We start from the raw sequence: 21029 nt of genomic DNA, 5'->3' as shown, positions 1-21029 counted from the left end.
GCACAGTCTTGCAAAGTATAGTTTATTCGTTTCGAGACAAAACGTAATGCATCTTTTTGGCTACATGCTACATTTTTCTGTAGGCGCATGCGCGAAAGACGCGTTAAAAAAATTCAAATCCAGCGGTGCGCGTACAGTACGCGCGCACTCTTTTAATGACGAAATTGCAGCACCATCCGTCGTGTTTCTTTTGATAATGCAATAATTATCTTTCATTCCACACGGTCAAATTCTCGTATAGCTAAGCAGAAGTTTGTATAACATAAAAGGAAAATATAAAGTAATTTTTTGTTGTAATTTAAAAATATGTTAATTAACTTTATTCCAGAGCTTTTCAGAACATTTGGTGTGAAAATAGTATATTAAGGAATGGCATTTAGTTTAAATGAATTAAAAAATATCTATGCTGAAAGGATAATTGGTAATATACAATAATGGCATAAAATAGTGTTATGATATGACATATAATTATAAATGACTTACCCTAACGGTTAACTGCTAGATTTAAATATTCAACCTTTTCCTGTCTAGTTTGAAATAGGATTATACATTACCTATTCGCTCAATAATTTTGTAAAATATGTAAATATTAAATCACGTCCGTGACATTTATTTTGAAATGCTTTTAAATAACGACCCGGAAGTGAAGCATACGTCATCGTCCAACGTTGTTTTCACGCTCACGTTGGTTTTAAAATGTTTAATAAAAAGCCACGCAGAAATTTCAGGCAAAGAAAAAATGAATCAAGCGAGGAAGAGGACAACGAAAAAGTTGGCAGAGGTGACTGTGGAAACGAAACGGAGAAACCCATCCAATTAAAAGCAGATTTACCGCGCAGACATCAATCTGACTCGAGTGATGCGGAGGAGCCGACTGTCAGTCCAGTTCAGTGTAAAGACATCAAACACTCATCGCAAAACAACACACTTAGCTTCCTGGAGGACAAAGATTGTAAGTATTTCACTATAACCTCTTTGATCCACTTATTTGATAAATAAATACGTTTTAACGCAGAAGTTATTGTACTCTTGCAGCCACTGAAGGACGCGCTTTTAAAGTAAAACGGTCGGCCAATAAAGAAGTTGTTTTCCAAGCACGGAAAAAGGAGGATTCTCCTGTAACGTTGTCAAACCCTCAAGGTGCGTCTATTATTGTTTATGTGTGATTCACTTCACTCGGTGTAGCGGCGCAGACCGATCGGCTTTTGACATCAAAAGTACCGCGAGAGCTAGTCGTAAGCTGTGCTCTCGCGGCACTTTTGATACGCGATCTGTTTGTGCAGCACTGCACTGCTCGAACACACCATATATTTTGCTGAAAAAACTTAATGTGTTGATATGTCACTGACTCTTAACCAAATAATTTTTTGGTTTGTAGTTAAGAAAAATGTGGATGTCAGTGTGCAATCACAATCAGACAGTGATGCTGATGCTGAGGATTTACCTCCTGATAGTGATGATGAAAGCTCCTCCACCATGTCAAGTTCATCTGGTTCTTCAAAACCACACACAGGTACTGGAGTGAACTTCAGCACTTTTCTCTCTGTATGACTAAGTGCCTATTTTATTAAGTTGTGTAACCTCAAAAAAAGTCAGAAAGCAACCCCCCAAAAATAAAAAACTAGCAATTACAACCCCACACTATTTACACAATTATTCATTAAAGATACATTGACACTTCAATCCCTCCCATGTTAAATCTAAATCTGTCTGCCTATCTGACTAATGTCATTTGGAGGGAGTGTTTGTTACCAGATTTGAAAATAAATATTTTTTTGTGTGCTGCAGTCAACATCCCAGATGCTAGAAAGATTTATGCTGCCAAAGAGCAAAGACGACAAGCCAGAGCCCGGCAAGATTACATACCGCTGGATTCACCCGGCACTCCTGGCAGCTTTCTAGAAGAAGACCGTAGCGATGCGGAGCAAGGCAGCGACAATGAACCTGACGATCATGAACGCAGAATCGAATTTGCACCCAAACCCAAGACTCTGAGAGAGCGTATAGCTGAGAAGATGGGTGAGGGACATGGGTTTGATAAAGCATAATTGTCCATTTGTCAAAATGCAGGGTTATTTTATAAAAGTACAGTGTTTAACTTCAAGAGTTGTTGTGTGTTTGTGTTGTATAGGAAGCGGTAGTGAGGAAAGCTTTTCGGATAGTCAGGAGGAGGAAGACCAGCAGATCTGGGAGGAACAACAGATCAGAAAAGGAGTCAAAAGACACCAAGTGAGACTTTTCACTGTCATGTAATAGCTTTGTTTCGTAACTCTGAGAGCTGTCTACCTCCTTAAACAGGTGGGGGTTGCAGTGGCTAGGGGTTTGATGTTAACATGCTGCTATTTTTTGACCAGGTACTCTAATAAGCATGAAATAAATTCATCTATAGTATGCACAAAAATAGCTTTGCTTGTTACATCGAATTTTGGGAAGGCTTTTACTGCAAACTACATGTAAAACTGTTTTTATGAAGTTGCATGCGTTTTTTAGTAACCTACAAGGTTTAAAATTAATTTCGCTGCCTTTTCCTAGTGCTCTCTAATCTCTTGATACAGTTTTATCATTACCTTGCAGTTGATGTATGCCACCTTTTCTTGTATTATCAGAAGCAACGTCAGACTCTGGTAAGACCAATCAGACAAAAGAAAATTCCTGAAACGCTTCCACCAGTCAGCATTGATGTCATCAAGAAAAGGATTGTGGGAAAGTAAGCACTAGAAATGCCTTGTTCATTTAGTATGATCTATGAATACTTTTCTTTTAACTTCTTTCATAATTGACCCACCCTCATGACATTGCATTACAGTCATGTTATCTTTGGGGGTCAACATGGCAAATCTCCAAAAAACATAGACATCCATGTTACATATACATTGCGACATCCATTGCTATCAATGCACGATGTATTGATCACTAAATAAGCTCAAATATAAATCATTTCTCTCCAAAACATATTATTTATTTCATATATAAATAAAACATATATATTAACCCTTTTAAGTCCTTAAGATTACTTTAGTAATGTATGTATGAGAGAATTAAATATAGGGTTGGTCCCGGACTAAAATGCATGTTTGAGCTGCCCTAATTTAAAAACACTTTGTACTGACATATCTGCTATTTAGTGCAGAGAGAAAGAGAGAAAAAATAATTTACAGCATAATTGAGTTTCAATTACAACAAACCACCATCATTGTGATCAGTGTTTGCATTTCATCCACTCATTTACATTTTAAATGACACACCCAAAAATGGCACACTTTTGCTCAGGCCTACAAAGTGGAATTTTTACATGCTATAATAAATTATTTATTTGGTATTTTGAGCTAAAACTTCACAAACGCACTCCGGACACCAAATATTTATTTTACATAAAAAAAATCTCATAATATGACCCCTTTAACATATATCAGTGGCATTGTTTTGTCTCAAGATGCACACTAGTATTGTTTTTATAAGGTTTTTTGTTGAAATTACTTAAATGTCCTAATATAACTAAGGACAAGTCCTTGATTAATCTAAACCCTGTCTGGGAAATTGCCCCATAGTTTTATGCAACAAAGTGATTTAAAGAACTTCATTATCCAAAAACCTTATTATTATATTTAATAGATTTTTAAAGCTATTTTGAGATTACTAAACAAATAAAATGACAACTAAAAGCAAATTTTGGTTAGATTTTGATAAAATAATTTCTTAAATCACCCTTTAGATTAGATTCGCTCAGAGAGGTGCACAGGGCACGTGAGGCGGAGCTAAGGAGGATGCAAGTGGATGTTGAAATGGCCAAGAGCTCCTTGGAGAGCCTCGAAAATCACCCTGCGGATGATCAGCTCCGGTTCTACCGTACCATGAACGTGTTCTCACAGAACCTGCTGGAATGCCTGTCTGAGAAGGTGAGCATTGTTTAATCCTTAGATATGTGCTTTATTTAATATTTATATATGTGACCCTGGACCACAAAACCAGTCATAAGTCGCATGGGTATATTTGTAGCAGTAGTCAGCAATACATTGTATGGTTCAAAATTATTGTTTTTTTTAATGCCAAAAACCATAAGGATATTAAGTAAAGATCACATTCCATGTAAACTGTTTTTAAATGTATTTATCATCAATAATATGTGTTGCTAAGGCCTTCGTTTACACAACTTTAAAGGGGATTTTCTCAATATTTTGATTTTTGCTTCCTCAGATTTCAAATAGTTGTATCTCGGCCAAATATTGTCCTATCCTAACAAACCATACACCCAATTTATTCAATCTTCAAATGACATACACATATTTATTACAGTTGACCCTTATACCTGGTTTTGTGGTCCAGGGTCACATATATATAGTTTAACTGAGTAATCTTAAACTTTGCATGCTATTTTTCAGATGGCTTTAATAAACTCAGTTGAGCTGGACGTGCACAGTCTTTATATTGACCAGGTGGAGGCGCTGTCCAGTCAGAGAAGAGAAGCGGTTCAAGAGGAGTCCTCTCGAATTCAAAAGTTAACCTGTAAGACATACTGCAGAAGAGCATCCTATGTCGACATTTGAAATGATGGTGGATCTTTCATTAGTGTCGTGCACCATTCAGAATTGAGAATGCTTTTCCATTAGAAATCAGTTTGTAACTTATTTTCTTAAAATGTGACCCTGTCTGTGAAATTCAGGGTCTGATAATCTCATTATCATTAATTGTCATGGATTTTACTTGAATTTCAATAAATATTTTCACAGAATGTCCTTTATGTCAGATGATTTCATGTAGAAAACAGTAAATCACCAAAAATAGCTGGGTTTTCACAGGCAGGGTCACAAATCTGATCAAGAACTTGGCATCTGCTTCATGTTTTTAATGTATGCATTTCACTATACTTTTTTGCGAATCATAGGATCACATTATATATATATATATATATATATATATATTTCCATTCTGTATGCTTTTAATAGTGCTCTTGTTCATATAATATTGTGGTTCTGTCATAGATAATACTGATACACAAAGCAATGGTGATGCAACCGGTGGGTCCAGCCCACCTGTGCAAAGGTGAGACACTTTCGTGACTACTAAATGTCATTTCGTCTGGATTTACTAAGCCTGACATTATGAAGCCCTATGCAGATTGCAGCCTTTGGAGGCTTTCTACTTATAATCCTTAAATTACAGTTGTCATGCTTATTTATTGTCAGTTCTTCAATTTCATGTTTTAGCTTGTTTGACTATTCTGAAGATGTCGAGTGCTTGCCTTCCGATTGGGAGCCAACGGCTGCTCAGGACGCAGAGCTACAAAGTAAAAGAGGTGGGTGGGTGGGAGTTTTATGGAAACACGAAATCATTTTGGCATCAGAGCCTGGAAATGAAAAATATTTTGAGAATATGATAACTGTGACCCTTTGCTTATGTGCGAAGTGCATTTAAAATGCATTCAAAGTTTTGATTCAGTTTTACTCAACAGCTGATTTGTTGAAAACGGCAGAGGAAATATTTGCAGATGTCCAAATGGAATTTTGGGATGTGAAGAAAATCCTATCCAGATTTGATGAGTGGCGTGTCTCGATTCCAGAATCCTACAATAATGCCTATATTGGACTGTGCCTTCCAAAACTCCTGGCACCACTGATCCGACATCAGCTTATTGGCTGGAATCCTCTTAAGGTGCCCCATTACATATCAGTTTATCAGTTATAGATCACAAAGCATTTTTGCGATTCATGGGTGTTTAACTGTTATTTAAGTTGTTTTGCTGTTTAATGTATAATTTTATGAGTAGATTTTACTAAATCTATATATAAATCAACACATGGACAACTTTGTTTACACAGATGTTGTGTATTAAAAATGACCCCAAGCCACTTTTTTAGCTAAAAAAAAAAAATGGTTGCCTTCATCACAGTGTAATGAGATTTTGTTACTTTTCTACATTATCTGTCAATAAATATTCATAAAAAAAATGACCAATAGTGACTTGGTCGGTTTTAAATGTCCACATTGCCCACAATGAATTTGAACTACAATATGAGCTGCAAGATTGGAGCAACTGTTTGGTCAATTCATCCCTCAAAGACTGTTTCACCATCCTTAATCGAAAGAATTTCAACATACTTGTACTTAACTTTATACCCTCCTAAAATTTGATTTAGGTCAGTTGAGGACAGATCAATGTACTGCATCTATAAATCTTTTCACCGTTGACGTGCACACTCAAATAGAGATGAATGTAATTGTCTTTCAGGCAGATGCTGAAGACTTTGAAGCATTACCGTGGTACTCTGCTGTTGAAAAGTTTTGTCATGGTCAGGGTTATGAGGAATCAGAGAACATGGATACAAAGACGCTGCCCTCCATAATCGAGAAGACGATCCTATCTAAAGTTCAAGGTGACTTAATTTAAGTATTTAAGCTAACAGGTGTATAATGCAGGGTCAGAGTCATATACAGCAGGGAAAATAAGTATTTGACACATCAGCGTTTTTATCAGTAAGGGGATTTCTAAGTGCGCTATTGACACAAAATTCCCACCAGATGTAGCCATCAAGCCAAATATGGAATTCATACAAAGAAATCAGAACATTTAAGTATACAAGTTGAGTCATAATAAATAAAGTGAAATGACAAAGTACAAAGTATTAAATAAAGTGTGTTCAATACTTATTCCCTGTGTCATTTCACTTTATTTATTATGACTCAACTTGTATACTTAAATGTTCTGATTTATTTGTATGAATTCCATATTTGGCTTGATGGCTACATCTGGTGGAAATTTTCCCTGCTGTACCTTGAGTTGGAGCTTAAACTTTCTATCAATTAATAATTTTGCTTCTATCCAGCAAAAATGATAATAATAAAAATAAAATCCTGAAGTAATGATATTATTATAATGTAGCTTGATGTTTCTGGCAGGTTTTGTGGAGCTGGTGTGGGATCCTCTGTCTACACAGCAGTCTAATACCCTGACAGCACTGTGTAAGAGAATACAGGAGGATTATTCTGTATTTGATGGTGAACAAAGCAAGCCTGTTAAGGTATTGTTGTAATCCACAATATCTCAGTTTTAAAAACGTGTTTCATGCACAGTGCAACAACCTCTAATTTTCTCATCCCTTAGGTTTTTGTAGAAGCCGTTATTCAGAGACTGAGGAGTGCGGTGGACAATGATGTCTTTGTCCCATTTTACCCCAAAAAGTAATTTATTTTCGTTTGTTTGTTTAGGAAAATCGTATTCTGGCAAATATTTAAAGCTGTGGTTCTTGTGGAGTAATTTTAAAGCAATGGGATATTTGTTTTTGTAAATAATTAGTTGCAAAACACTGATGACTTAATCGGAAAACATTGTGTTTGTTGTATGCGTTAGGTTTTTAGAAGACAGGAGGTCTCCACAGTTCCTGTTTCAGAACAAACAGTTTTATTCTGCTGTGAAGGTATGACATTTTACTTTAAGGGGCAGTTTCCCGGACAGGATTTAGGTTAAGCCAGGACTAGGGCTTGGTTGTAATAGGACATTAAAGTAGTTTTTGCAATACTGGTGTGCATCTTGAGACACAACAATGGCACTGATATATTTTTTTAAATTATGGCAGCTCAAACTTGCATTTTAGTAAGGGACTAGGATAAGCCCTGTCCGGGAATCAGTCCATATTCATTTTAGTGTGCAATATGTTCACTTGTTTTTAGATATTACATACCTAAAGTTTTTTTTCTTTTAACATGCTGCTTGTTTTTCAGTTGCTTGGTAATATGGCTTTATGGGATGGATTGCTTCCTGAGCATATTCTTAAAGAGGTGATGTTGGAGAAACTTCTGGGACGTTATTTGATGATAATTGTTCTTAATGAATCCAGTCCAAAACACAGCATCCAGAAATGCAAAAAGGTGCAGATGAATAACTATTATATCCCATCTCATAGTCTCAATCTAAGTGACTAAAATTGTGTAATAAATAAAAACTTTTTTAATAGATTGCCGATTGTTTTCCAAAATCATGGTTTATGGAAGTGAACGTCGGATCAACACTACCTCAACTACAGAACTTCAGTAAACATCTTCTACAGGTTGCTCATGGGATAGGCAAAGACAACAGTGACCCCAGCAGCACTAGGTAATATTTATAAACATTTAAAGGGACATTCCACTTTTTTGAAAATATGCTAATTTTCCAGCTCCTCTAGAGTTAAACATTTGATTTTTACAGTTTTGGAATCCATTCAGCTGATCTCCGGGTTTGGTGCTAGCACTTTTAGCATAGCTTAGCACAATCCATAGAATCTGATTAGACCATTAGCATCGCATCTAAAAAAATAACCAAATAGTTTGGATATTTTTCCTATTTAAAACTTGACTCTTCTGTAGTTAAATCATGTACTAAGACCGACGGAAAATTAAAAGTTGTGATTTTCTAGGCAGATAATCAAGGACTTTGCTGCCGTAACATGGCTGCAGGAGGCGCATTGATATTACACAGTGCCCAAAAATAGTCCCCTGCTATTGAAAGTTAATAAGGGGACTATTTTCGGGCGCTGCATAATATCATTGCGCCTCTTGCACTTTTTGGTCACTTTTTGAAATATAAATTCTTAACAGAATAGTTGGACTGTTATTGTTCATGCAGTTTTATATTTATTTTGTCTCTAATACTTTTTCCTATTTGTTTTTACATTGCAGAGCACTTTTATCTGAAATATTGTGTATACTCCAGGACATCAAGGCACATGACTGCATTAAGACTATAACAAACAAATATCACTGTAAAGATCTGCTAAAAGCTCAGTAGCATCATTTTGTATTGACATCAGTGAACATGTTTTTGTATGTTCCTTTTATATGTACATGTATAGTAAATAAAATTTTGGCTCATGTGGCTGTAGCTTGCTGGAATTGTTATTTATGTCAAGGACATGAAATATATACAGTATATCGTTACAGTCCACTGGTCATTTTCGTGATATGAAACATGGTGCTCAGGCTCGTTCCTATAAGACTTATATCCCCAAAGATGTGCTACATGGATTTGGAGTAAACACCTTTCTTCACATTCCCTTTCTTTATAGGCCCCTTTATTGTTCATTAGGGATTAAAGATATTCACTGAATTGGCTCATTTTATTTCTAAGTTTAGTTTTTGCTTGTTTACCCCTTGCCCATATATGCCTACAGTCCCTGTTTATAAGAATGGCTAATGGCATCATGACCTCTAAACCAAACTCTTGCATTTTATTGAATGGGTCCTCAGAGATTACTAACATGCAGGATGCCTTTCTATTAGAAGAGTCTAACTTGTACTGCACAAATGAATCCTGTTTACATATGATGGTCGAGATTCTGAGCATCCACCACGTAACTCCTTTATGAAAATCTTCCTGCAAAAGTTGTATTATTTGTTAAACCACAGTTGTCAAATGAGAGACCAGTGATTTATTTTTACACAGCAAAACGTTCAGACGTTGAATTATAGCACAGTTTGGACTACGGTACGTTTTGCTGAGAAGGTGTAAGATCTCGCACCTCTCATCTATTCTGTCACAGTCCTGTGAGATTTCACTTTTATTTTGTGTGGTAAGATATGGCATTGATTCCATTACTAGAAGTCTCCATGGCGACCGCTAACCTCTTACATTATCTGCTATGTAATGTTTTTTGAGGAGGCCCTCCACTCTCAGCATAATCTTGCTCATGCTGTGCAATGTTTACCTTTGTTCCTTTTGACCCCTGAAGTTGGGCTTTGTAAATTAGTGTAAATAATAAGATTGAAAACTTATGTAGCAGCAAAGTGCTGTAAAAATAAACAGGAAGAGACTATATCTGAGAAGAATGATGACCGGCCTCTTCTGAACATGCTGACTGTATCTTGTGGTTGTAAAAATGGGGGAATCATTTTATGTGCATGCAGATAGAAAGTTGAATTAAAGCCAAATTAAACTATTAAATTCTGTAGAAGAAAGTCTTTGTGAGAGATGGCCGCTATTTAAATGAAACATTGTGTCTTGGATATATTTTCTTGTAATACATTTCACTAAAGATGTGATGATAAACTTAATAAAACAAAGAGGCCAATAAACGTTTGTTATTATAGGTTTTTACAACAGTTGTCTTTTATAGTTTAACAAGTCCCTCTTAATTTAATTTCAATTTAAATTAAGCTCTGTTTTTATCCACTTTTAACATTAATGTTTGGTGTGTCCGCCTTTTCAGCCATTACAGCAGCACATTTTTCCGGCAAAGTGTCAATGTATTTCCTCAGAACTTCATCAGTAATATTATCTCATTCTGCAACTCAAGCCAAAGGCTTTCCTTTGAATGTACAAGTGCAGTTTATTTTCCAACTCGCCCCAAATTTGCTCGATGGGGTTGAGATTCGAACTTTGAGGAGGCCAGTAAGGAAAATGACCTTAATCTCCTTGTGATTGCCACCATTGTATCCACAAAGTCATCATTATGCCCTATAAACCATAGAGTAGAGCAGTGGTTTTCAAACTGTGGGAGCATTGAATGACACAAAAACAGTCCTTTGATTTATACCATGGGTCTGTTGAATGCTGTATTCTGATTGGTTGAGAAATGTTCCATGGGTGTCGATTATTTTTAATTAAACTGCACACCTAACTTGTCAAATGTCTTAAAAATAGACACCAGAGCAATGTTTGTGGTAACCATTGTATAAGAGGAATTATTGACTCCGGTCCTTTGAATTATTTGAAAATAATGCACACCCACAGTGTAACGGCACTGCATTGCCACCTTGGGTGTGCATTATTTTCTTATAATTCAACGGCCCATTAATACACTATAAGGTAAAATGAAGTATATATAAAGTATTATAAACTTGACAAGGAAAATAAAAATCGTTTAAAGTGAAAAAAATTGCGTTTTATCATTATCTTATTTTAAAATCTGTTGATTGGTCCAGGGATTGATTATAACCATTTAACTCATTCCTCGCCAGCCTTTTTTTTTTTTTTTTAAGTTGCCCGTCAGTATTTTTTGTGATTTTCACAAAAGTTTCACAAAATGCCTTTCAGGAAAATTTTCTTCTAAAAATATATAAACATACAAATAAATCAAATGAAAGAACAGACCCTCTACTTTCAAACAAACAAACAAAACGATTAAAATCTTTATTTTTTTACTCTTAAATATGGGTTTTTCTTCAAAAATATTTTTTTTTTTTGGCAAAAAAGCTGAAATAATTGGATTTTCCTGAAGAATTTTTGATAGAGATCAAGTTCAGAATGATTATCAAAACATACAATTAAAATTAATGTAAAATTAAAATTAATAATTTTTTTTATTCAATTTTTAGATTTTTTACAGATCACCATAAAAACTTATCAGGAACACGTTTTTTTTTCATGCAAATGTTTTCTCTTAATCGATGAGATACCCCGTCAATGGCGGGGAAAGAGTTAAGTGGGTCGCCAAATTAAAAGTTTGTGAACCCCTAGAGTAGAGACATCAAGTAGATCAGTGTAGTGTAGTGCAGAGTCATAACATTATGCTTTATATTTACAGAATTAAAAAAAAAACATTTATTTTTAAAAATTCTTGTTTTATTTCAAGGTATTTACAAACTTTCTGGATAATGCATGTAAACTAAAAAAACTTTGATGCCTTATTTATTTATTTTGTTGAATTAACTCAAGATTTACAAGTAATGTTAACTTACTATTATTTATCTTGACAAGAGATGAGTTGCTACAACTTATAAAATGAAGTTGACTTTTTTAAACTATATTTTATACAAAAACTTAGCTGTAGTTATAACAACTCACTTTAAATTCTCAAATAATTTTTTACAGTGTATTTAAAGGGTGGCACATGATTTTTGAAAAACACTTTGTAAAAACAAAGGTCCAGATTCTATTGGGGTAGGTGATTCAAAATGTTGACATTTGAAATTTGCCGCCTTTAAAAAAAGTTCTGCACTTGAACTTCCGTTATTTACTAATGCATGGAGCCAAGTCTATGTTGGCAGCTCAAAAACACTATTCCAGAATTTGCAGTGATATAGTATGAATGTTATTTGCCAATTGGATGGTGAATGTGGTTGGCATTGACAATCAAACTTCATGAAAACTAAATCTGGATTAAAGGTTTACATTCCTAAATAGAATAGTTTTTCTTCTGTTTAATGTGTGTCTCAGAAAACTACAATATTCATTTGTCCATCCCCCAGCAAATGCATTAGATGTTATCCTTTAGTTTTGCCTCACTTGATTCATATACGTCTTAGCATTTGGCTACACAAAATACCTACAGAGGTTATCCCAAGGGTAGAATTTGATGTGGATTCAAATTTTCCGGTCACGGTCAAGAGGGGGTGGTAATCCTTACTAATGACTTAAACAGACCCAGGGTTTAACTTTTGTGAAAACAAAGGCTGAGCTTTTTAATGTGAATTGCTGAATATGTTTCTTCTACTTTCTCTGAAGGTTCTCTTGCTTCGCTTACGTTTCTCTATCTGATGAATCGCATAGTAAAAATTATATCATCAGCCTTAATTCTGCTGCAGCTTTTCAAACAGTTTGAACATTTTGCATCTGAATCTGAGGTTTCAGGTGTGTTTGGAATAAAACCAGTCAAAATGAATCTACTGTAGTTGTATTACTTACTGCCACTGACATTTGCAGTTACACAGATGTGATGTTTTATGCTAATTTCAAAGATTTAATATGTGGGTGTGTCATTCATACAAGGACATTATTAATTGGGTGTCTTTTGGCAAGGGTGTTAAACATGACAGGGTTATAGGCATTTAGGCCTAATGCAGTCTGTACTGTCAGAGCTACACTAACACACACTGTCTGGAGGCAAGCACAGCAACAGACCAAATGTCAAGCATTGTTAAAATAACTTTTAATATAGTTTAGTGGACACAGTGCATGTGCATGTTCTGAATGTCAATGCATGTCTGTGTATTTGATGGTTTAAAATTTGCATATTTTGTCAAATGTATTTTAATGAATAAAATACAGAATGTATTATCTGTCAATGCAAATATATGAATGCATATCTATAAATAAATGATGCATATCTAACTTAACTAATTGTATATTCTTAATGAAAATTCTGTCATTTCTTTGTTCTGCTTGACACAAACTGAAGAATGTTTGTGACAAAGCAGATCTGGGGCACACCATTTACTTCAACAGTAGGAAAAACGAATGGAAGTAAATGATGCCCCAGATGACAGGGCTGTGCACAGGGGGGTGGCCCGGTGGCTAGAGCAACTGCCCCTCTGCCCTAATCGGCTGAGGTGCCCCTCTCACCAACCGCCAACCCGGGTCAAAGTGTTCTGTTACCGCTCGTCTAAAGATCCACTGTTTCTGGTAATCCACTTCGTTATTTCCCGCCCGCTACGCAGCATCTCTCACAATCTGTGTCCACTCTTTGAAGGGCGGAGACGACAGTTTGTTGTATTAACAGGTAGATTCATTACATTACCTCAGTGGTTGAGCTGCTCAATTAGTAATTTGGTAGTTTGAAGCAGAGAAAGGTCGTGTACTATATTTATTTTGCTTGGTTGTTTTCTCGTGATCACGACTTAATTTTCTTCTTATCTCGAGATAACAACAGTTGTATTATTGTAATGTGATAAAAGCTTACGTGTATTCAAAAGAACATAATTTTTAGACAGCAAAAGCATATTTAGGTAAATCAGCATGAATGAACAAATGAGATTTTACTTGGATCAGGGATTCGCTCAAGATTAAACAGATTTGCCAATAATTGACCATTTGATAGTGGTGAATTTAGGGACCGTCTATAAAGTAACTCCATATATGTTTCTACTTTAAACAGCATTTAAATGGAATAACTTAAAGTCAACAAACAGTCACAAAACCAACTGTAAAGTGTTCATGTGGTTGTCAACTATGCACAGTTTTTTAGATTTCTTATATTTATTCAAATAAACTGTTAAATACTATTGAAGACAGAAACGTGTACATTGTTACTTTAGAGATGGTCCCTAAATTCACGAACATCAAACATCCAACTTTATTTATTAAGTCTATCGACAATTTACTACGCGTGGTAATGGCGAAGACCCCAACTCATATGCATCAGCAGTCCACTTCAAAATAAACTAAATATTATGGACAGGAAATTACATTATGGCATTTGGATTATCATATCAGGATAACAAGAAAACAACTTTTATTAAGTCGAGATCAATAAAAATATGGATGACCTCTCTCGTCTTTCATATGTTTTTGTATTTCTGTGGGTAATGATTTGCTCTCGGTCTTCTAAAAGTGCTAACAACTTAGCAAGTAAACATTCTTAGAATTACAGTGATCTGTAATGAGATCTAATATAAATAACACCAAATTTGCTGTTGTTGGCACACTTTGTAGACAAAAAAATTAAAATAAAAACAATGTTTTCACAAAAAAGAAGACAGAGTTGAAAAGAAGGCTGCAAAAGCTGTTCAAAATTGCAAACATGGATTCAAAGCTTCAGCACGTAAATCATATAGAATATTAAGCAGTTTTGTCACACTTTAATTCTTGTTATTAAGTATATTTTCCATTATAATCACTCCTCTTATTTGATAGTAATCTATAACACATCATGTTGTTAAAACCATATAAATTGTGCCCTCCCCCAGTGCCCCCTTTTTGGTTTGGGCCACTGCCCCTCAAAATATCTGTGCACGGCCCTGCCCAGATATGTTATTGCCATCTTTCAATTAATATTTTAATTTGTGTTCAGCAGAACAAAGAAATTGATACATGTTTGGAACAACTTGAGGGTGATTAAATGATGACAGATTTTAAATTTTTCAGTGAACGTTCCCTTTAAGTACTTATTCATAAAAATGTTATGTAGGCTAGGATTACATTTGTAATAAAATAAGTAAATAATTGAACAACTCATTATTAGTAATGTATATTACAAATCTGGTCTATTCTGTTATTGTATAGCTTAAAGCGACACTTAGTACATGATGTAACTACAGAAGAGCCAAGTTTTAAATAGGATTTTTTTTTTACGCGATGCTAATGGTCTAATCAGATTCAATGGATTATGCTAAGCTATGCTAAAAGTGATACCACCAGACCCAGAGATCAGCTGAATGGATTCCAAAACGGTAAAAATCAAATGTTTAACTCTAGTGGAGCTGGAAAATTAGTCTTTTTCCCCCCAAAAAAGTGGAGTGTCCCTTTAACTGGTAGTAGGCTACATGGCAATAGCAATACCATAGCTGTAGGAGAAAACACCTACTGATTAAATGTATACCTCAAAGCATTACTCTCTACTCCAATTACAATTTGTATTAGCAATTATTGCAATATTTTCAATTAGAAAGATGTTGTTTAATGCATTTTGCAAATATCAATAAAAAAGCATCAAGACATTTCATGAAAGCAGACATAGCCTGCAGAACAAAATGGGAATTAGGGCATATGAATGCTTGGGTGGGCATTGTTCAGACAGTCTGCCATGAGACCAGAATAGCATCCATCTCTAAGTATTCACTTGGCAGAATTTGTGCTTTCCCCCTCTTTTATTTATATCTTTTTTCCAACAAGACCTACATAAAGCATTTTCATTTAAAGGTGACATAGAATGATTGAACGGGGTATTTATCCTTGTTCTGTGATGTGACATGTAGACAAAAATGTTTTTGTTTGGGTCTGTAATGCCTTAGAAGCTTCCTTAAAACCTCTCTCAGATAGCGCTATTAGGGTGGGGGATTTTAAACAAGTGGTTTTGCACCTATTTGGTTCCCCCTACTGGCTTAACTTGCAATCTCATTACTGATTGGCTGACTTTGCTGCCACTCAAAAATGTAGCCAATTATTTTAAAGTGGAGGGGCAGGGAGATGCCTGTGATGTCATAAGCATCAGTTTTTCAGATTGGGCTGTTTTCTGGCTGACATTTCTAAAAGAGGAATTTCTATGAGACTGAGATGTTTAGCATGTCTAGCACTTTTTGTATGTTCATGAATGCGGGTAGACTACCATTATTCAACAAAGACAAGGTAAAAATGGTTTTTCATTCTCTGTCCCCTTTAAAGTGCCCCTGGTTTTCCCTTAAGATTTATATATTAACTGGGCCAAAAATAGTTACATCTCAGATATAAGCTTTCTCCATATCCACATAAATCTTGCTGTAAATCACCTCTCATCTATGTCACAGAAAACTGCAGGTCAACCTCAAATGTTTTTCTGCATCTGTCAAATGAAAGAGCAGCATGTAACACCATCATGTAATTTTTGCCTCCTTAATCCTCTTTGGTCCTTATAATTCACCAAATGTATTAACTTTTAAATGTTTATTTTTTATAATACATTTCACACAGACATAATCTTTAGGAATCTCCATTACGTTTATTTCTGTAATGCTATGCAGAACTACGAATTCTGATGAATGACTTTTATATCCCTGACTATCATACTTACAAGAATGATTGTTTTTTGTCTGAAACAGAATGCCTCAGACATGTTTTTAGGGCTTGACTATTTAACCCAAACTAGTCTACTAGTTAGGGCTTGTCAGTGTCTAATATGTAGTAATTTTTTCAGTGCTGACCCATTAGCGGCTCTGAGACAAATACAGGCGCACCCCGTCAGCGCTCGTTTGTTGACTCTGGACAGAAAGGCAATAAAGTCCAACACACGTGGAATGGGACATGGGATAGCTAAATTGTGCTGCTTCAGCAAACCTTTATGCCAGTTGTTTCAACAGGACCAGAACAAAAGAGGTGGGTTGCTGGAATATCCTTAAAAAATAAAAACAGCAACATTTTGTGAAGTTTTGGATCAAGATGGACGAAACTGGAGATTAGAAATATTATAAAGCTGGTAGGTCTTAATGGTTCCCTTCATGGTTATTTTCAACACAATCTCATGGCAATTTGTACACTGTAAAATACTATTTGCCGCCTTTTTTATTGAATCAACTCAGATTTACAAGTCATTTCAACTTACTATTATTTATTATTTTAAAAAAATTAAGGCAGCAAAGATTTTTTAAAAGGTATGCATTTTATTCAACACTGTAAAAAATCTACTTGTAATCAACCTGGATTTACAAGTCATTTCAACTTTTATTTTTATCTTGACTAGTGATAAGTTAAGCTAATTCAACTTAATTTTATAAGCTTACATTTTCTTTATGTGAATAATTTTATGTGAAAAAACTTTTTAAAAATTACTTTAACTTAATTTTTTCTCTTCAAATTTATAGGTGTTACCAATTAAATTTTTTTTTTTTAAGTTGATCCAACTTTTACTTTTTACAGTGTAGTCAGGACAGAAAATGAAAGTTTAAGTGACTTGTAACTTAAAAGTTGATTATACTTAAAAATGTAAGTGCAAACATGTTTTTACGGTGTTTGAATTCGTATGTTTGAATGAACAGAATTTTTCGGTTTTGGCATGATTTGCATTTGCCTCTGTGATGTTGGGTTTAGGACTGAGGTATCATTATATTATTATTATTATTATTATTTTTGTGCATTTCACTTCATAAAAATTCATATGAATTAAGCTGCATTCAGACTAGCAGCATATAGCAGTAGAACAGCGACGCAATCTCATTGATTTCAATGGAAGCTTAGCGACTTTTGGCAACACGAGCGACAGTGACCGTTGGCAACTGGATGGGGCGTGTCTAGGCCCGCCTCAAACTTGAGAAATGTTTAACTTTATGCAAACTATGAGTGACTTTCGGGAGCGACTACCAATGAGAATGAAGCAGTGGATTTCACGTCATCCGTCTCTTGTCAGTTACTGTATACGATGATACTCATTTGTATATGACAACCAGATTTAGAAACGCCTCTTTTGAAAGAGACGAGCGACACACAGCGACAAGTCGCTTTTAATGTGAATGTACATTTATCCACCTCATAAAATTTGTACGAATTCCCGTGCAATCAGGTTGTTATTTTTTATTTGGCTACAAGGGTATAAGATGTAATGTTTGGCTGGGTAAAACCGGTCCTCAGTTTTTTCCTGAGATGCCTTTAGTTACGTAAAGCTTTTGCACAATCATGCTAATCAAATCATCTCCATGAGTGAGTTTGAACCTCAGTAGCTCTGCAATCTGCTACAATGTGGCTTTACAATAAGTCTGTGCTTCATCTGGCTTGCTTCCTGCTTTTCCTCTCTGTTTTATTCACTCGTGTGGTCATGTACTGTTTGTGAGCTATTAACTCGCTCATTAAATGTCTAATTACCTTCCCTGGGAAAGAGGTTTTCCCAACAGTTCTGTTAATTTTAATAAGTTAGCGCGGCCATATTATTGAACCTTTGTAGAGTAATAAGATATCAAGATGTGCAGGACAACACGGAACGGAAATCATAGTTGTAAACTTGTATGGCAACACTGTTTGTGTGCAGTCAGCTGTCTCCGGTCTAACAACTTTATTACTTTAGGTATCCTGTCAATGAACGTTTCACGTGAACACTGGGCTGTGCTTTGTTCAACATGGGAAAGGACTTTATAATGCAGACTGATCTCACGGAAAGTTGTGTTATAGTCACGAAAAATTTGATTTATTTATTTATGTCCATGGCATAAAATTCAGTTTTTTTACGTGCCTTGAGCATGAATGTCTTTTTCGCACAAATTTCTATAAATAGTTTTTGTGGCCGTGACACAACTTTCTTTTTGTGTCATTTTATGTATAGTTTTTTCCTATTTTCTTACCATTGTCGCTTGGGGTTGGGTCACTTTCTGTTTCATTTTTAGACATCCTAACCCAAACCCCAACTCTAACCCCAACTCCAGGCCGGAAAGTTTTAAACGTGGAAGAAAAATATGTAGAAACCAATACATAAAAGTACATCTTACCCAAACCCCAAATCTAACCCCAACCCCAAGCGAAAATAGGAAAAACAATGAGAAAACAATACATAAAATGACATGAAAAAGAAAGTCGTGCCACGGCCACGTAAAACTATATATAGAAATTTGTGTGTGTGTCACAAAAAAAATGTTAGTGCTCAAGGCACGTATAAAAGCTGAATGGACACGGACATGGACACAAATTAATAATAAAAAATTTTGTGACTAACACGACTTTCCATGAGATCATGTTGTATATTTTTGTGTACCTGAAAAGTTATCATGTTTCTTCAGTGTTTTGTTGACTTTTTTTTTAATTAGTAAAAAAACACAATCTCACACAATGTAATTTGTACATTTTCATACAATCTCGGACTCAAACTTGGGTCGCCGAAAGTGCTATGTGTCAGTTGTTTTTAGGGGTTTACCTTTACGCGTACTTTTATCTTATAATCATACATTTTGTTAGCCTGGTTAGCCAGACCTACATCAAGATGTAAGGTCTGGCAACTCTTCACACAAACGGCTCAATGCAAGGGGCGGGATATAAGGTTGTCCCTCAAAATGCCTCTGCACGCAATAGGATAGCGCTATGACCAATCAGAGCAACGAAGAAGGTGACGTAGTTACCGTAACCAGTCGGCAAAACTCCAAACACATCTTTCTTGCTTAAAAAGGACTTCAGTAGGGTTATTTGCTCTTCTCTCAAAGAAAAACATAAGTCTAAGTCCTCCAGAGTCGCGGCCAAAGCCGCTTCAAAAGAAAGCTGTTCGCCAGCAGCAGCAGCCATTCTTTGTTTTCAAGTAGGAACCGTTGCAGCTCTGTCGTCATCATGTTAAGCCCGCCCCACAGACGCTACACACGATGTGATTGGCCTGACCAAATTTTGGTTTTTGGAGCTGTTAAGTGTATTGTGAGTGCCTAGACTAAACCCTGGCAGCAAATATATTTTGCGGCCGCTAGGGTGCGTCTAGATTTCTAGGCTAACATTTTGTACAATTGACATCATATAAATCGCCACTTCGTAAAATAATTGTTTCCATTAAAGAGGACATTTCACAAGATTTTTTTAAGATGTCAAATACAACTTTGTCCCCAGAGTACGTATGTAAAGTTTTAATATAGATCATTTATTATAACGTCAAAATTGCCACTTTGTAGATGTGAGCAAAAATGTGCTGTGTCTCCTTTAAAATGCAAATGAGTTGATCTCTGCACTAAATGGCAGTGCTGTGGTTGGATAGTGCAGATTGAGGGGCGGTACATCCCCTTCTGACATCACAAGGGGAGACAATGAGCTATTTTTTTCACATGCTTGAAGAGAATGATTTACGAAAGCTAAGTTACTGGGTTGATCTTTTTCACAGTTTCTAGGTTTATAGAAGCGCTGGGGACCCAAATATAGCACTTAAACATGAAAAAAGTCAGATTTTCATGATATGTCCCCTTTGAGATCAGGTTTTAAAAATTTGAATAGGCCCCACTGCAAATCACACACAATATCTTTCCATCAATAAGATCACATTTCAAGCAGGAAAACAATGCTGGGTTGTTTTAACATGGTTGGGTAAGATATGGACAAACCCATCGGTTGGGTTTCAATAAATCCTGAACATTTCCATATTTGACTCAACCATTGGTTGAAACAACCCAGCATTTTTAGGAGTTTTTGTTTAAATTCAAACCATAAGTCTGCATGCCCTCCTTCCTACATTGATCGTCTTTACCTCTCCTAAAAACACAAGGCTCTGCATTTTGTTGTTTGCGTTAAGTTTAAACCCGCACCACCGACTTTGATCACTTTATTGATGCTGACAGAAGATCAGGCTGAGAGATCAAAAGCACAAGTCTCAATCACAGACGCCTATATTGGTGCCATGCAAAATCTTCTGTCTGACCCTCTTCCTATCAGATTAGAAGGATGGGATTGCATTTAGGGACTATCTACAGGTTTTATGGTCTTAAAAACAACAGATACTCAACTTAATGAGTGTGCACAAAGGTCATGAGAACGACCATTGTTTACAAACCTAGGTCTGAAAGCATTATAGCCCACTTCTTTTGAGGCATTTTCCTATAAAGTGGTCCCTTGACATACATTGCATTAGAATTATATCAAAGCAACTGGCATCTGCAAACTAAACTTTTTCTCAGGACTAATTTAACTTTTTAGGAAGTTTGGTATTCCGGTAGCTTAGAGCATTATGTTAGTAGCAGGGTTCAATCCCAAAGGAACACGCTTA

The 21029-nt window shown here is 35.6% G+C and overlaps 1 protein-coding gene across 1 annotated transcript; it reads left to right on the top strand.

Annotated features, from left to right (window-relative positions):
• The first annotated feature begins 637 nt into the window (after positions 1-637).
• gcfc2 (GC-rich sequence DNA-binding factor 2) lies at positions 638-10419 on the top strand. Its single transcript, XM_065288404.2, has 18 exons — positions 638-952; positions 1036-1140; positions 1379-1513; positions 1789-2019; positions 2132-2229; positions 2607-2707; positions 3713-3896; positions 4380-4503; positions 4980-5040; positions 5205-5293; positions 5450-5649; positions 6227-6371; positions 6895-7016; positions 7100-7176; positions 7346-7412; positions 7717-7863; positions 7950-8089; positions 8653-10419. The coding sequence occupies exons 1-18, from the start codon at positions 697-699 to the stop codon at positions 8759-8761; spliced, it is 2391 nt and encodes a 796-aa protein (XP_065144476.2). The 5' UTR covers positions 638-696; the 3' UTR covers positions 8762-10419.
• The last annotated feature ends 10610 nt before the right edge of the window (positions 10420-21029 follow it).

This window comes from Paramisgurnus dabryanus, chromosome 17 (assembly GCF_030506205.2).
Source record: "Paramisgurnus dabryanus chromosome 17, PD_genome_1.1, whole genome shotgun sequence".
NCBI classification, from domain to species: domain Eukaryota; kingdom Metazoa; phylum Chordata; class Actinopteri; order Cypriniformes; family Cobitidae; genus Paramisgurnus; species Paramisgurnus dabryanus.
Note: the sequence above shows the minus strand (reverse complement) of the source record. Positions and strands in the feature narration are given on the sequence as shown.

Coding starts and splice junctions, on each gene's coding strand:
- gcfc2 (XM_065288404.2), top strand. CDS start 697: ATGTTTAATAAAAAGCCACGCAGAAATTTCAGGCAAAGAAAAAATGAA. Junction 2,708..3,712: donor AAGAAAAGGATTGTGGGAAA/GTAAGCACTAGA, acceptor ATCACCCTTTAG/ATTAGATTCGCTCAGAGAGG. Junction 5,650..6,226: donor TTGGCTGGAATCCTCTTAAG/GTGCCCCATTAC, acceptor ATTGTCTTTCAG/GCAGATGCTGAAGACTTTGA.